Source organism: Pezoporus wallicus, unplaced genomic scaffold (assembly GCF_028554395.1).
Source record: "Pezoporus wallicus isolate ANWC-B61680 ecotype Strahan unplaced genomic scaffold, APGP_CSIRO_Pwel_v1 scaffold_7107, whole genome shotgun sequence".
Taxonomy (NCBI): Eukaryota; Metazoa; Chordata; class Aves; order Psittaciformes; family Psittacidae; genus Pezoporus; species Pezoporus wallicus.
In genome coordinates, this window is record NW_026642114.1 from 7,863,141 (window position 1) to 7,875,308 (window position 12,168).

Here is a 12,168-nt window from a genome sequence, read left to right on the forward strand (position 1 = left end):
AAGTGTGAAGCTAAACTTCAGTCTGCTTAAACTGAGGGTCAGTAAGTTGAGACCTGTTTTCAGACATGACTGTCAGGAGTCTGAAATAGCAGCAGGTGGGGATAATGACCTGTTACCTATAGTACCCTCTAATAACGACATACCATGCAGTGAGTTTAGAGAGGGTTTCAACTTGGTTGTGTCACTTTTCTTCTAAAGCAGATGTGGAACACACCACTTGCTTAAGTCTTTCAGTCTCTCTCATACCATTTTGGGACAGAAATGCCATAGTGATTCCTTTCTGATCAGGCTTTGTTTTTGTTCATCGGATCACGATGGCGTATATATGGACTTCCATACCACCCAAGCTGCACAAAAGCTGGTGCTGGTCCTGTAGAACCCGTCAGGTCCTGGGTAGGACCAACCAGCAGGCTGCAGGTACTGCAGCTGCACAGAAATCCCTGTCTGTTTGGCTGCTGACACTTGTCATCTTAGGGAAAGTTTTACATCGGCTGTACCCTTTCTCTCCTTGTTAATAGTGAGAAATATTTTCTTTTTTTCATGGTTACTTTAACTCACTTGGTCTGTTTGCTCTAGGGTTTTCAGAGAAGTTGATGTATTTGCTGCTTTGCCAGCCCCTGTGTACAGTGAGCTTTCTGGCTGGTCCCAGGTCTCTCTCAGTCCTGGGTGTCTGTGGCAGGTGCTGCTGGTGTTGTTGTGCTCCCCTTCTCTGGGCTCTGCACAAGCTGCTGTTGCCCATGGGCTTTGGCAGTGCAGTGTCAGCATCTGCTTTTCACATGTCTCTTCTCATGCAGCAGACCCTGGTCTTGTGTGTTTCTATTCACACCAGTTAGAGGTCCCTATGCTGCTCCTTTGGGCTCTGGCTGTTGGCCTCTGGTCTCTCCTGGAGAATTTTAACTATGATAAGGAGTGCTGCCCTCCAGCCATCAGCTTCTTCATGGAAAGGGAAACTTCACTTGCCAGCAGCGTTAACTGCTTTGAGAACTGTAAGTCCTGCCTCCCTAGTTGTTTTTGGGGTTGTTTCAGATTCCTGATGACAATCTAGCCTCTTAACAGCCTACTTGATCAGCCTCCTCTCCCACATTCCTGCTTTCCCAAGTGAATTTCTATATCTCCCACATGAAGAAGAGGCCTTTGGGACTGAGCAGGATCCAACTATTCCCCCATTTCCCGTAAAGCCTGTAGTCATCATCAGTCTTCAGAATGCAAGAATTTTCTGCCACCTGAAACCTCTCATCCCTATTGAGGCTGGTAAAACCCAGCCTGTGAAGGCTTTGATATTGCAGAAGATGGAATCAGGGAAGTTGTCTTTTGTAAGAGCACTGCCAGGGCTGGGAGAAGCGTAAGAGCCTGGAGTGCTTTAAAGAGAGGCTGGGGGGCAGGCTCTGAGTGACAGAAAATGGCTAAGCAGTGAAATTTGGCATGTATCTTGTTAGTGTCACAGTTTTTTATGTGGCATTTCCTAGGGATGTTTTGCTTTTATTTTAAAATTGATGTATGTTTAGAAAATACTTGTAACTTCATTGACAGTTCCCTAGTGGTCTAGAGCGTGCAGTGCAGTGTCACAATTCATTGACTTCTGAACAAGGTATTTTTAATCCACCAATATAAACCCTGTGCAATTGTATAATCTGTATTTTAGTCCTGTGGTTTCCTAATGAAGCATCTAGAGAATGAGCTCATCCAGTTTGTAAATTATAAAGTGAATGCAAATATTCAGCTCTTCTTTCTACATAAATCTGGATCCATTTCTTCATGGATTGTGTTCGAAACCTCCAATGCAGGCAAGTGTGAATGCTTAAAAATAAACTCGTTTGCAGTTTATATTTTTGCCAAGTGGTGAAAGTTGTCTCCTGTGCCATCTTTCCCGAAAGGCTCTTCAGCTTTGACTTGCAGCAGTGAAATAAAAGTCATGGGTATGATGCCAGCTTGTCATTTTGGTGACAGGATCTGCATGTCTTTGCAAAGGATCCAGCCATGCTTCTTTCTGGGTTTGCTGTAGAGCCCAACCACCTGTAGCAGAGGTTTTGGGGGCCATTAGACAACAACAGAGCAGCCTTTGTGTGTGCTAGAGAGCTTCACTCCTATCATAGGAGGACCCTGGGGTCCTTGTTGTATCCCAGAGGAGAATTCTGAAGAGCAAGACCTGCTGCAGCCTGTGGGATCATTTAGTAATAGCCTATTGTGTCTTTGGGAACCAGGCTGGGAGCCCCTGGCTTGGGAGATTAGTTTAAGAAGGGTGAAAATCTATCTGCTATCTTCCATCTTCCCATGCCAGGTATTCACTGGATTTGTATGCATTGTATGCAGTTGTATAATGCAAGCAGCAGCAGAGGAGTAACATCAGAGTAAACTATGGGATTGTAAATTGGAAATGTACAGTGGGAGCAGAGTAATACCCCAAGTGAGTTTCAGCTCCTTTTCTTAGGCTGGATTGAGTTTTGGGTTGGCATTGTTCTTTAGCCATATGCAGAGGTAGTTTGCTGGCTAATGTCCTGGGCGTGAAGAGACATAAGAGAAGTGTGCAGGTTGGGTGGTGCAGAATAACGAAAACTCAAGGTGATATGTTGTATTGTTCCAAGTAAGAGAGAACCCTTCTGCACAGGAGAGCTCTAAACTGGAAAGTAAAGCAGGAATGGAGAGGAGGTCTGTCATAGTTTAACCCCAGCTGACAACTAAGTTCCAAACAGGACCTGCTCATTCCCTTTCCCCTGCTCCAGTGGGATGGGGAGGAGAATCAAAAAAAGGTAAAACCTGTGGTTCCAGGGAAGAACAGTTTAATAACTGAAGTAAAGTAAAATATTATAATAGTAATAATAGTAGTATTAGTAATAATAATAATAAATAAATAATACTAATAATGCAACATCATCTCACACCCAAAAGCTCCAGGGTGTGCAGGTTAGCTGGTGGTGGAGCATGCTGGCTGCCCAGTGTGTTCCTTGCTGTTTCCTTCCTGTGCCTGCTCTGCATTTCAGTTTGGGGGTGGAGATGTCTCAGGAGTGGTGACAGTGGAAGGGTAGAAGAGCAGCTGCCAGTGATGTCCCCTTCCAAGCACCCTTTCCCTGAAGAGCAGGCTTACGGGACAGCTGATTTTCCCTCTCTGCTTTTGTCTGTCTCACGAGGATTAGCCATTCTGAGGGACACAGGGCAGCAGGGACAGTTTCAGGAGCCTCCTAGAGAATTTAAACCTTCATCTGGAAAATGTGTGTTTAAGGATAAGGTGTTCAACTGAGGAGGCAGTGGGTGAGATGTTGCCAGCTTAAGACCAGTTCAGGACTTTCGACCAGTAGCAACAGCAGTCTGTAGCCGAGTGCTGAGATTGGCCAAACATTCACTATCTGGAAACCTAAAAGGGAGGGACCACCCCAACCCACTGTGAGAGGTAACTAGTTGAGCTGGTAGCAAATTTCCTTGTCTTTCCTCTTTTTCCACTGTAGGACTTTTGGTCTCTCCTTTATTATCCCCATCCTGTCCTTACCACATGTTCTTCAGCCTCTACCCAGAGTCTTTCTCCAGCAATTTTGAAATGCAGCACTAATAGAAAACCTCGTGGAAGAAGTGCTTCGGTCTCAAGAGCAGCTTCTTTAAGTGAAAACACAGCTGTGAGGTTTGCAGCCTGCGCTTCTGTAAGGGCTCATCCAGCCAGTGCAGCCAGCACTGCTGCAGTCCTTCCAGCACACAGGAATTGGGAAATCCATTGTGAACAAGATTGAGTTTGATGGCCTGTGTGGAGGCAGATGGATGTATTTTTAAGGGACGAGATGCCAGAAAACTCTGTGATTACATTACTGGAGCATGGCTTGTTTTTTGTGGTTTTAAAAGTGAGTGTCAGGACTTCAGGGCATTTTTTTTTTTTTTCAGGTCAAACCCAAATCTTGGTCAAGGCATAAAAATCTGCTTGATGACTAGGTTTATTCTTAAAAAGCTTTCTAGAGCTTGCTGGAGAGAAGAGCCTTTATTCCAAGAGGGAGCTGATACCAGTCTTTTTGGACTTCCATGCAAATGGGGTTAAAACTGAAGGAGTACCAAGGGTAGAAAAGAGCCTCTGCCTTTCAGGACACTGTTTTCAGTGTAATCTTTCAATCCAGTCCCCTGGTTTTTGTCTTGGAGGCTCATGTTCTGCATCTCCTCCTTGCCCTGGGTGAACTCTTTCTGCTTGAATACCCCACCACATTGGTGACATTACCTTGAAGGGTTATAACCAAGGCTGGCCGAAGCATGCCCTTACGTTGCCCCAGAATTGGGACATCTGAAATCTTTGACCTGGTTACTCAGCTGAACCGATAATACCTCTGACACAGTGCATGTGTAGAGAAAACATTTTGTCTGGTGACGGAGGTTTGCAGCTTGGAGCCAAGGCTGGGAATGGGGGGATCCAAGCCAAGCCATTTACTCAAGGGGCATGCAGAATTTGCCCAGTCAAGTCAGTATAGGTACTGGCAGCATTTCAGCAGCCAGAAGCCTGCTCCTCAGGCTCTCTCCTTGTTGGAGCTACCAGACTTTATTGCATGACTGAGCCCCTAATTGCTGCAGATCTGAAACTTTCTTTAAAATGAAGACAGCTTCTGGCTGCACTGAAGCCTAGGCAAGCCTGGAGGTCTGTGACAGTATTAAGCACTGCTCCCCCTTTCTGAAAATCCTCATGCTGCCCTTGGTGGAGGAAGTTCCAGATGTAGGCAGCTTCCCCAACACCCCCCACCAAGGCCTATCTGCCTGAGCAGGGCACTGGATGCCTGCAGGGGTCAGGCAGCACAGAGCTGTTGGTGCTCTGGAGGGCAGCTGCCCTGATCCCTTCTACTTTGGTTCTTATCTCATGTCTGTGTGTGCTGGTTTGGTGTCTGCTCACCACTGTCAGGGGGGCGTGTGGGAACCCTTTGGTGCATGTCAGTGTCGGAAGGAGGAACAAGGAGGAGTAAGGAGCATACCACTGTCAGCCAGCTGCATCCTCTGCTGGATTTAAGGATGTAGGAAGTGGGAGGATGTCCCTCATCCGAAGAGTGGAGCCACTGCACAAACAAATGTTACGTGTGCACAGTCCTCAGTGCGCAGTGACCACTGTAGGCAGGAGATGACTTTCCTCAAGGAGGTGGCATTATGTGCCACTCCATGCAAGTACATTCCTTTGCTCTGTTCACCAGTCACGGCATAGCATACCCACACCTGCTTGGTACCTTTTGTGTGATACTGCCCTCTATGGAGGCAGTGATGTCCTGCCCATCAAACAGCCTGCCCCAGACCGTTTGAATTTCTGTGCTCTGCTCCTCTTCTGTTTGGGTGTATTGCAGTTGTGTCTGGTGGCAAACAAGGCTATCCGTCGCTGTATCCACACAGATCCCAATTACTCCTTTTGACAGCTCCTATTCATGCACCTCCCTGTGCCTCTGACATCTCAATTATTGATGGGGCTCGCCTGGTAGGCAGCACTCTGTTCTCAACATGGCTATGTTCCAGCTCCCTTTCCCATTGAGTTCACACACCATGCTGAACGTTTCTTTATGTGCAAAGCCATTGAAGTGGAAAGGGATCTTTATTAGCGTGTGAGCTCCAGGGCTACACAGCTGAAGGGGGCAGTGCAAGCCAAATCACACTGCAGTGGGAAATTTCCTCTCCCTCTTCTCTCCCCGAGAAGCCCAGCAGTGTCTTGTAAAATGAAATGATCTCTTACATTCAGTGGTGAAGATCCCTTGATCTGGTGAGCCTTCCTCATGATGGGGTCACCCTGCACTTACATTTGTGTTAGAAACCCTGGTCCCCCATTGCCCCTGCAGGCATAAAATCTGGTATTTTGAAGAGCGGTGCCTTTTGTCTTAGCATTAGTTCGTTTGCCAGCTTTGCAGCAAGCCTTTGCATTCTGACAGGGAGCACTGACACACAAAAGAAGGAGCTTCAAAGCAGCATGTGGTGTTGGAGCAATGTTGTCAAATTGGTTAAGAGTTAAAGCTGTGCCAGAGGGACAATTGCAAAAGTCTGCTTGTTTTGTAGGGCTATGTGTATCTGGGAGGCTCCAGATGTCTCATGACATTGCTGTAGCAGTAGTCAGATTGAAGGGATGATGAAGCGGTCGATCAGCTCCTGACATCTCTCCTGCCCCCAGCCTTGTCCTGCAATCTTCTTAAATTCAGAAGTAACCAGAGGTTTTGTGCTTAGTGAACAAAAGCAATAGGAGAGGGTGGCTGCTGGAGAAGATGAGACCAGAGAGAAGCAGCATTGTAGGATGTGCTGGAAAGGACACTTGAGTTTTGTTCTTTGAGATCTGTGGCAGCAGGTGCCTCATAGATGAGCTTTGGCATGAGAGGAAAAATCTGTGGAGCAGACCTTCCAAAGCACTGAGGTGCTGGGGAGTGTAAGTGCCTCTGCAAGCTGAGCATGGCTGTGCAGAAGTGAGCACGTGCCTGAGGGTGGTCAGTGGAGCCCTCCTGCAGCTCCAGTGGCAGAGGACCCAACTGCATGATACCAAGTGGGTGTGCACAACCTTTTCAAGTTTAGTAGGAAGCTTGCAGTCTCTGCATCCCACTGTGCCTCCTGGCAGCACTCAGCTAGTCCTTCTCTGCCTGTCTTACCTGCTCTCTTTCAGTGCTGGGTTTTGCCTGGGGGCTCTGTGCTCCCTGAAATGACCAAATGCCACCGAGTCAGTGGTTGCACAGCCAGAGTTTGGTGTTCGTTCAGGGTCTGTAGGAACTCTTGGCCTGGGTGACAATCCCAGGTCTCCTCTTTCCCTTCTGGCTGGCCATGATGGTACATCAGCAGGGCAGATCTGCACAAGAGCATGGTTTTGTGCGCCTGCAATAGCATGGCTTGCCTTGAGCTGTGATTGCTGTGACAGACCTTTAGTTACACGTCTCTCCATGTGACAGCCTGACCTGGACATTTCTCTAAGTAGGGTCCTCTTGTCACTGTGAGTGACAGTAGTATCCTGTTGCCTGACAGTACTGCCCCATATAGTTAAGCTGTGTATAGTTCCTGTTACACAGGCCTTGCTGGCACTGGTGGGTAGCAGAGGCAGCTGAGACTGTCAAGCAGGGTGTGTTTTATTTGTCTGGAGTACCATAAGCAGACAAAGAAGGGATAAAATAACAGAAAGTTGAAAACCCATTATCTTCAGAACTGTGATCTTTCCTTTTTTGGGTAGGCAGGTTCCATGGGACCCTGCCCCCCCCCCCGATAGTGAAAAGGTCACCCTCTCATGCCTGATTGCCCCACAGCTTTCCCTGGCAGCCTGTCCAAACAAGGCTGTTTTCCTTCCCAGCCCTTTTCCTTCCTTCCCTTCCCCTGGACTTTAGCTGGCGCAGCCCCGAGTGGTGCTGAGGGCCCTGAGCTCAGGTGAGCTGTAAGCAAAGATGATCAGTTATTGCAAGCCCAAAGCCCACTTAGCTGATTGCTGCAGACAAGAGGCTTAGGCACTCCTGAGTTTGTCCTGATCAGAACTATTGCTGAAAGTGGCCAAAGTCACACTTGCCCAAACAGTACTTTCTTTTGTGTTTCTTCCGTAGCAATTCTTTAGTGTGATGCCCATTTCTCAAAGCACAGGACCAGGTACAGCTGTGCCTGCTATACTTGCTGTACCTATCACCTCAGAGGCACTGCCTGATATTCTAGCAGGAAAACTTTGGAAAACCTGTCACAGAAAAATGGCTTTGGGTAGTTCCTAGTTCTTCCTTCAATTCCGCAAACCAGGGTGGCTCACCTGGGAGGTCTCTGGTTACGGACCATGTATGGCCAGCAAGGTGATCATTTGTCTCCTTTGGAGAGGTTGCTTGTTTCTTGCTGACCTCCTGCTCCTATGGGGTAGCTGCCATGTGCCATCATAACATCTGGAGAGGCTGGAGCAACTGCCCAGCCTCATGGATCTCAGCCAGAAGTGTCCTCAGCCCTGCTAGTCTTGCCTTAGACACCGATCTCCAAAATGGATGTGAGTAATCTGCTAAACTGTGATAAGAGCAGAGCTTGCAGGAAGGGGGAAGTTGTAGGGAGTGTAAGAGGTTGCTGTCTGAACAGCAGTATGAATTGTGATGCATGTACCATGGACACATGTTACATGCTGTTGCAGGAGTGTGTGTTTCAGAATGGCTTGTAGAGTTAGGGGCATAGTATCAAGGTAGATCAGCTGAATTTGGCCTCAGCCTGGTATTCTGTTCTTAACTTGTATCCAAGATGGTGAATTTTTTGGTGATTTCATGGTATGTGGTTTTATTTGGGTCAGTGAGAGCACAGTGTATTATTTTGCTACCCTTTAGGGAAGAGAAAATCAGTGTACCATCTAATGATTCAGCACATGGGGTTTCTTAACATCATACAAGAGAAAGATGTTTTAATTCTGTGTTGATTCCTGAATAAGCCATTAATTTGAGTTAGCAGTTTCCTTGGAGCCCAGAGGAGAGGGCTCTGTGATCAGATGGAGTGGCTTAACACTGCTTTCTCCTCCTTTCGCTGCTTAAAAAGGTTGGACTCATCATAGCAAACCTCCTTCAACTTTTAGCCCTTGCAATGGACTCCCCAAATTGTTTCAAGAGTCCTGCATGATCCAGCAGTGGTTGAAACCCTGCTGTTAATCATCTCTGTGACCCCTAAAAAGCCAGAGCGCTCAGCACATAAAGACTGTAGCTACCTCTGAAGGATGCTGCCCCTCTTACCCAGCCTGCCGGCTCCTGGTCGGGGTCTGCAGCCCTTTTGCAGAGCTCAGGGGCTGCACCTCGTGGCTGTGGGAATTGTTAGGACACTGGTCTGGGGGCCAGCAGCCTTCCACTGGGGAGTAAGAGGCTGCTTGGTGTGCAGGGCTGTTGCAGGGCCCAGCCCTGAGCTGTTTTCTAGGCAGTTCAGCATATAAAATCACTGGAGACATTTTCAGCAAGAAAGTCTCCCCGCAGAACTGTTCTGTTGCTTGTTCAAAGAGGATTAATTTTTCCCCCCTTAAATAAAATGAGCCGTGTTTGAAATCTGAAAACCCTTGCCGAATGCCTTCTTGGAGCTGCAAAGAAAGCAGCTTCCAGGTCACATCATAGCCTCCTGCCGGACGCAGATCCAAACTGCAGACCCTTCTAACAGCTCTTTAATAACTCTGCGCAGAAGGAAAAATCTGTCACCTTTCCCTCTGTGGTTTCTCCTCTGTTTTAATGCACTGGAGGAGCGAGATGGAGCCGGGAAAGGTTTCAGAGAAAGACTCGTGGGAACCACAGCTGTCGATGGAGAAGACTCTTTTCTTTAGTGTCTGAGGGGAACCGCAATTGCTTTGGTGAAGGGTGGTGTGTGTGGGTGGGTTTGGAGGGGTGAACTGTTATGACCCATGCATTTCAGAAGAACCACGAACACTTTATAGTAACAAAGGGTGGAAAAAGCAAGAGGTTTCTGCAATGCATGTGACTTTTCCCTGAGGTTTGGAACCCCACAGTATGTTCCAGGCCATGGTGTTTGCGTGTCAGTCTCGGTGAGTTAAGCTTTCTCCCACAAGCCTCGGTTGAAGTTGCTGTGATGACTGAGAGCCTAAAATGTTGCCTTTTTTTTTCCCCTTCTCTCTCTCTTTTCATTCTGCAGCTGAAGCTCTCGTTTACCTTGGACCAGGAGAGTGGGATGCCTCAAGGCTGTTATATCTATCAGTACCGGGACAGCAACAAGTAAGTCCTGCGGAAGATTGCACGCAGCAGATAGGGGAAGGTGCATTGAAAGGAGACCGCCCTGCCTTCTGGCAGAGGGATCACAACTGCTTGTACCACTTAAAAGTAGATTAAAGCAGGCTTAGGGCTTGACCTGAAACTGGGAACAGCTCCGGTAAAGGCCATATCCTTAAAAATGCACGAGGCCCTGCAATCCGTTTTTTTCTGCCGTGTTTGAAAGCTGCTTTTATTTGGCTGAAAGGCCAGCTTTTGGGTACCACAGGCTCTGGCAGCACTCACACAGGCTTTGTCCAGGGGTGTTTGCAACTCAGACTCTGCGCTGGTTTGTGCTGGGGTCATGCTGAGGGTGCAGGCTGGAGGTAAACATCCAAAGACTGCAGAGTAGCCATCACCTCTGCTCAGCTAGAGGCAAACGGCACCCCATTCTTGTCACTAAAGCTCATGCATGGGTTCCCTGAGTGGCGTTTCATTTTTTGTAATGTAGCCCCAGTGCAGGCACGTGCTCTGTTTTTGTAAGGTACTATATGATATTCAAGCTTTGGATGTGTTTGGAGAACGGAGTCCTCAGTTTCTAGGGATTCTGCCTATTTTTAATAGCTGCTCTAGTGAATTGGCACCCAAGATGTTTTTCTTTCAAATCACATTTTCATTATCAAATTGACAACAGTAGAAGAGTTCAGGATATTTCTGTGTTCGCTCTGGGATACTTTGCCTGAATACCAGAATGTCATAAATCCATAGCCTGTTACCTCCACCCATGTAGTTCTGCTTCTTGCCAGTTATTGAAGGTTAACCCGAAAAAAGAGGGCACATGAAGTTGTCAATGAATGGAACAGCCTGTAATTAGATCTGCTCTGAAATGCTGATGAGAATAGTCCCAGTGAGGAAGAGGGACATCCACAAATAGCATTTACCTCTTTCTAAGCCGAGAAATCTCAGTGTTTAAACAAGAAGGGAGGTAATTTCTGGGAGAATCCTTCCCACCTGTGGACGGGCAATTAGCACAATTTAAATGGTCCCATCCTGACTAGCCTGGCCACAGAGCAGAGCTGATATCTGCAGCACCACCAGCCTGACAGGGAAACGTGCAGTTCAGTGCCAGAGCATAAAATCAACAAGGGAAGAGTGTTTGGTTTTGAGATTTTTAAAGGTGGTGGCACACAATGGACAGAGAGGAAAAGAAAACCCCCAGACCTACTGGGGTTTGTTCAGGATGTTTATAGATCCAGTGTTTCTAATTGTGTGGTGTATATCTCAAAGATCAGCAGCTGCAGTCTTTTCTGCTGGAGACCCTCCTCTCCCCCAGCTCCAGTGGGTGTTCTGTGCCATTGTTTGAGGAAACTCTTGGGATGGGAGTGGAGCTGTTTTGTTTAAGTACTAAGGCCAATAGCAGTTCCACTTGGAAACCTTGCTTTTAGCTGTGAGTGGTTCAGCATGTGACAAAGTAGCGGCGACATGTTGGCAGCTGTTGATTTAGAGATGTATGGCTGTGACCTGCATGTCTGGCAAGCATGGGAGCTGAGCCACCCCAACCCATGACAGCCAGGATCTCAGGCTGGAAGAATATGGTGTGAGCAGGATGAGTAGGATTGCAAGTAAAGCCAGACTGAATGTGTCTGATGATCTATATATCATCTATAATTATATATATAATCTATAAATATACCTTCACGCTTTGTATTTTATAGCTTGCTTAACCAGCCCAGGGGGAGCAGGATCCCATTTCCCAGGGAAAGCCCCACTAAGTTTGCACACATGCTCGTCCTCCTAAACCTTGTGCATGCAGCCCAGCACCTCCAACAGTCCTTGGCCAGTGAGCTGAAGCGTGAAGGTCTGTGCTAAAGCTGACGTATTCTTGCAGGTATTGTGCCCTTGAGCTAAACGTATGCTTGGTTCTAGTTGTACCCTGGGTGATTTTGGTGGAGCTCTTGTGCACTGCAGCTTTATTTGAGCATTGCATTTGAATAGCGTAGTGAAGTACCAGTCATGGGTCCTGCTTAGCTGAGCCAGAGACTGCACTTTTCAAGCATTGGGGCTTTCACGGGGTTAATTTAAATATCCGTAAAATAGCATGGCTGTTGTTGTGGTAATTTTTTCTTATCAATTTTCAAGGGTGAATTGTAGGCCTCGTGTTCTCCCAAGCCTAGTCAGGCTTTGACTGTACTCATCAGGACCCAAGGGGATAGTAGCTCTTCCTCATCCTTCTAAAGCTCTATCTAGAAGTTAAAGCAATGTAACGCTTGTGTCTGCACCATTTGGAGCAAATGTTTAGAGCCATTTACAGCCCAGAGAAGAAATGCTAGTGACACACTGCCAAGCTTGTGTGGGGGAAAGACTGGAAATGTGCACGCTGGAGCCCAGCATCCTTGTCAGAGAGTAAGGGCTGGGACCCACCCCAGGGACAGACTCGTGGCAGGAGTGCAGGTGCGTGAAGCTCCCAAGCAGCAACTCCAACAGGAGGAAGCTGAGGTGATCCGGGTCAATGGGTACTCATTCTGGCCTAGGGAGTGTGCCCGATGCCCCAGAGATCTGTGTGAGCAGGAGTATGCGTCACAAG

At 47.5% G+C, this 12,168-nt stretch overlaps 1 protein-coding gene across 3 annotated transcripts in view; it reads left to right on the plus strand.

The window, feature by feature from the left end:
- DIS3L2 (DIS3 like 3'-5' exoribonuclease 2) overlaps positions 1–12,168 on the plus strand; it is a 198,863-nt gene that overhangs the window by 147,863 nt on the left and 38,832 nt on the right. For all 3 annotated transcript variants that reach the window (XM_057427351.1, XM_057427350.1, XM_057427353.1), the window contains one exon: positions 9,532–9,611. In XM_057427351.1, coding sequence (XP_057283334.1) covers positions 9,532–9,611 — 80 coding nt within the window. The remainder of the gene's footprint in view (positions 1–9,531; positions 9,612–12,168) is intronic.